Source organism: Sparus aurata, chromosome 19 (assembly GCF_900880675.1).
Source record: "Sparus aurata chromosome 19, fSpaAur1.1, whole genome shotgun sequence".
Lineage (NCBI taxonomy): Eukaryota > Metazoa > Chordata > Actinopteri > Spariformes > Sparidae > Sparus > Sparus aurata.
The window spans coordinates 8,082,269-8,086,783 of NC_044205.1; the positions used below are offsets into that span (position 1 = coordinate 8,082,269).

The 4,515-nt window shown below is 42.1% G+C and overlaps 1 protein-coding gene across 2 annotated transcripts; it reads right to left on the reverse strand.

The window, feature by feature from the left end:
* Window positions 1-634: 634 nt before the first annotated feature.
* On the reverse strand, window positions 635-2,019 carry LOC115569695 (shematrin-like protein 1). 2 transcript variants are annotated; one of them, XM_030397736.1, is made up of 5 exons: window positions 1,920-2,019; window positions 1,782-1,843; window positions 1,652-1,710; window positions 878-1,547; window positions 635-799 (listed from the first exon to the last, which is right to left on the reverse strand). In XM_030397736.1, exons 2-4 carry the CDS (start codon window positions 1,784-1,786, stop codon window positions 886-888), a joined length of 726 nt encoding a protein of 241 aa, XP_030253596.1. In that variant the 5' UTR covers window positions 1,787-1,843; window positions 1,920-2,019; the 3' UTR covers window positions 635-799; window positions 878-885. The 2 variants fall into 2 exon arrangements, with proteins under 2 accessions (XP_030253596.1, XP_030253597.1); XM_030397737.1 differs by having other exon boundaries at window positions 1,782-1,869; window positions 1,920-1,972.
* Between the last annotated feature and the right edge of the window lie 2,496 nt (window positions 2,020-4,515).

Below are 4,515 nucleotides of genomic sequence, written 5' to 3' on the forward strand. Positions count from 1 at the left end.
CAGTACGCCAAAACCTGTAAACAGTTTAATGTGTAAAATTGGCATCAACCTTTAACTGCCCACCTCCTACTTTACGCCAAAAACAGAAAATAAAATTGCTTTTTTGGCCCAGTAGACATTGCACATGGACTTGAACACAATTTGCGTAAATGGAAATGATATTAAAAAGTCAGTCTGAATATTTTCAGGTGATTGTTTTAAAAACCGCCTGAGGTTTTTGTCTACAGCTGTGAAAACTGAGCAAAATGCCTACCTTTTGTTGGCTTTATTTGTATTGAATACCACAGCACAATAAAGCTGTTAGGTGGGGAATCAAAGGTTAGTGTTTGATTCCCTTCTGACCTTCGAGAGCAAAGGAATCCTGAGGGAATGCTATAAATTATAGTAACAATTTAACACTCTGTAAAACTGACAGTGCCAAAAGATAATTTAGGAAAATCAGTCAATTAAAACTAAAGTAGCAGTATTGCCATTCATTGAGAATATTGCACATCACATTCTCAATACAGCAGCTTGGTCAGTGGTCACAAGCTGTGATGCTGCCCGTCCCAGTTTTGCATTAAAATCTGTTACTTCTGTTGGATAACATTGAATAAGGTTCAAATCCCTTTATAAAAAGCAAGTTATCTAGATGTGGGTGGGAAAACGCATGTTTATTTTGAAGAGATGAGACAAGGTTTTGTTACCATTTGTTTATTTCTCGAAACTTCATTTAAAGACCTTCATGGCTGTATAGAGCAGGAGCCCCACTGAACAGCTAGTGTCCACGCTAGTAAAGCCATAGATGGAGCACTGAGACCTGCAAGGCAAAGACATAAGTCAACTGAGCGCAGACGACACATAGAATGGGGTAGATATTGTGTAGCTGGTGTCTTACCTCAGAGATCAGTGGTAACGACCCTTTGTTGTAACTTTAGCAGGACTGCGTTGCTTCGAAGCAGTTTTGCTGACGCTTTTGGATACTGGCATGAGTGGGGCAACAGGTTCTCCTGGGGTGTAGCGGGTTTGGGCAAATACGGCTCTTCCTCGTTGGTAGTTTGAACGAGAGCTGAAGGAGTACACAGGCTCCAGATCAGACACGTCACTGAAGACTGGCTCAGGGATTTCCTCGCCAGCACCCTGGCTACCAACAGATCCAAAGCCCTCATCTTGAGGGGCTGGAGCATAACCGTAGGAACCGCCCCCTCCATAGACACCAGCTGAGCCACCGTAGCCTCCACTATAGCTGCCAGTTGGAGCGCCGAAGTCATATGGAGAAGCTGCATTAGCAACCCCATATTGAGCGACCTCAGGGCTGTTGTAGCTAGAGTAGCCACTGCTGAACGCCTCACCCTCAGCCACGTTGGTGCTGCCATAGCTGCTGGGGCTGTAGTAAATGGCATCTTGAGGAGCAGGAACTTCAGTAGCTTTGTCAAAGCTTGGGTTGGTGAGACTTGGTAGAGGGGAGCTGCTGCCCGGCCCAGAACTCATCCCTGTTCCACTGTACCAATACCCAGAAGAAAATGGCTGCTGCATGAAGGTTGAGTCAGCCCCATTTGATCGATAGTCTGAGGACAAAACTTTTGTAAGCGCAGGCATTCATTTAAGGCACCTTACAATACAGAGCCTCAACTTGTAATTTCAGTATTTTTGATTAAAGACCATGTTCTACCTTGTCCAATAGGGCCACAGGTGATGTGTCCAATCAGCAGAAATGAAAGCCACAACATCCTGTAGATACATCTTGCTTTTAGATCAATTACCCCTCATTTTCAAACACTTCAAGGTAGTAATTCACATACCTCATCCTGCTTCAACTACGTGGGCCGGTTCTGGATAGAGCTCAAGTTGATTTGCGAGAAAACTGCCCAAACACAAAATGGGAAAGTTCTGGTCAACAATGACATTGAATCCAAGTCAAACAAAAAGCCATTCCATACCTGCAATGGAGGAGTCCCTCTGTAAGGTCCTTGTGAGCCAAGAGCTGCTTTTAAATGATTCTCAGTGCTCTGGGAATTGATTGCTCAGTGATAACAGCTGGAGGTTGAGGGTGCAAGGGAGAGGCTAATTAACCTCCTCAGTAGGAAACAATGGACTTATTTGGGCATTTTGAAGGAGGTCTTTGCCAGAAGGTGCAGAGGATCCAATACAACTGCCTACCTACCACACACTGAACTCTCGCAGACTTCTACTGGCAGCACCAGTGATCATTGTCAGGGCCTATTTGACAGATCATTTATAAAAGAAGCCATCCATTTCTCAGACATGATTAAATGTTTACATGTTAACATGGTTGTTTATTCTGTGATTGGAGACAGTGATCAGAACGGATGTTCACACACACAGACCCCATAAATACTTATTAAGGACCCCTTCTCCACTGTTGAAATTAAAGTTAATTCTGTATAATTGATTACAGGTAGTTCACTGTTGGTGATTTCATCCAACTCAGAGTTTAGGGCAGCATATTGTCTGTGCCACATTATTTGTCATATTTAGGCATGTCTTGAATTCAAAGAAGAAACAATTCCACCACAGTGGATGATAATAATGTTTTACAATCTATGTTTTCTTTTGCCAATAAGACCTCCAGATTAACTTGGCATGGGAGACCCCTAAGTTTACATACACATAAAGGTTGATGTCATGGAACCGGTTGGAAAGCTCCAGAAAAATGATATCATTGCTTTGTCTTCTTGACATAATTTGTGACAAATGGAGATGGGTGTATTTTAAGGCCTACCTTCAAACTCAGTGCTTATTTCCTTTGCATCATGGAAGATCTTGAAGACACACGTAATTTACATAATTTAAGTTACTTACAGGACTTACAGGACATACCTTGAAACTAATCTTCACACTTGGTCGCTCTGGACCGCAGTCATGCACTTCATTGTTCTGTGGAATAAAATAAAAAGGAGTAAAAGAAGAGATTTTTTTCTTTACCTGTCATTATAGGCTACATTATAGAAGGTATAGGTCTGTTGTGTGTGACTGAGCCTATGATTGAAAGTATGTATTCCTATCTCATAATATATCAGGTTTTGATCCATTGTCTGCCTGCTCATCCCTGTGGTAAACTGGGCATTTTGTTGAAAGTAACAAAAATATAGTGCAATAATATACTCTACACAGACAGTAATCTTGAAATGTAATATATAAGTTTAAATATAAATGTAACTAGTAATATGTAATACATTGCATTTAACTGTTCATGACAAACAGACAGGAGTTACAACAAGAGATGCTTTAAAAATCCCCAGTAAAAGAAAAAAAAACAGATTAAAAACGTTAACTCTGGTTAAAACACTGATGATGTGATCATGTTTGTTTGGTGACTTTAAAAGCCTAAGTCCTATTGATTGGCTCTTAGCTGAGACAGCGCAGCATCTCACGTTCTGTCATCCAATTAAATGTTCAGTTCCGGGGCAGGACATGGAGTCTGGGGCGGTGGATGGATAATGAAGTTAAAGTTTTGTGATTTTAGTCTTATACAGCCACACATCCTTCAGCTCCTCCCATAACCCTTTCAGAGCAGCAGACAGATGAAAGTTCCCATGTTTTGAGTACATATGTACAATATGAACACTGCCTGGCCCCAAAAAAACAGTTTCCACCTGGATTTCGGTAAACGAACAGGTAAGAGCCTGCCATTGTATAATTACTTCGGTGACTAATATTTTTCAGCAGGCAACAAGTTATTCAACCCCAACTGATGCAGTGAGTAGCTTCTCAATTCTTAAACAACCATGTCAGAAAACATATCCTATGGTCTTGCTCCTCAAGGAGAATAAACTACATTGAAACTAGAAAAACTGGGTCAAGAACTTTCCAACGCATCATTAAAACCTGGAAGGATAGTGATGAAACATCATATTCCAGGAAGAAATGTGGGTGGAAAAAAAATTCTTGAATCATCGTTATTAGATATCACTTCACTTCACTTTTGGTGTAATCAAATGGTAAAAATTCAACAGCTGAACTCATGGCTGTGTTTAAGTGAAAGTAAAAGCGTTTCTACACACACAATGTGAAGAGAGGTCAATGGATTGGGACTGAACAGCTGTGTAGCCTTAAGAAAAAACACTTATCAGTGAGGCTAATGATAGAAAAACACTTCCATTTGCTCGGGACCATACAGATTGGACTCTGGAACAATGAAAAAAGGTCATGTGGTCTGATGAGTCCAGACTGACATTGTTCCACAGTGACGGGTGCAGCAGGGAGAGAAGAGAGCAGTGGCGTGCACAGACTTTTTGAAGGGCAGGGGCGAAAAGAAGGGCACTTTAGCGCACGTTTTGGCTCCCAAGAGGGCACTTTAGCGCGTGTTTTGGCTCCCAAGAGGGCAGTTTATCATGTTTTAACCAGCCAAGGGGACAGTTTAGTGTGTTTTGCCAACCAAGAGGGCACTTTAGCACACCTTTGGCTCCCAGGAGGGCACTTTAGCGCGCGTTTTTCAACAATTGAGCCACGAGGGTGGGCGACTGCCCCCCCTGCCGCCCCCTTGTGCACATCACTGGAAGGGAGGCAGGTAAA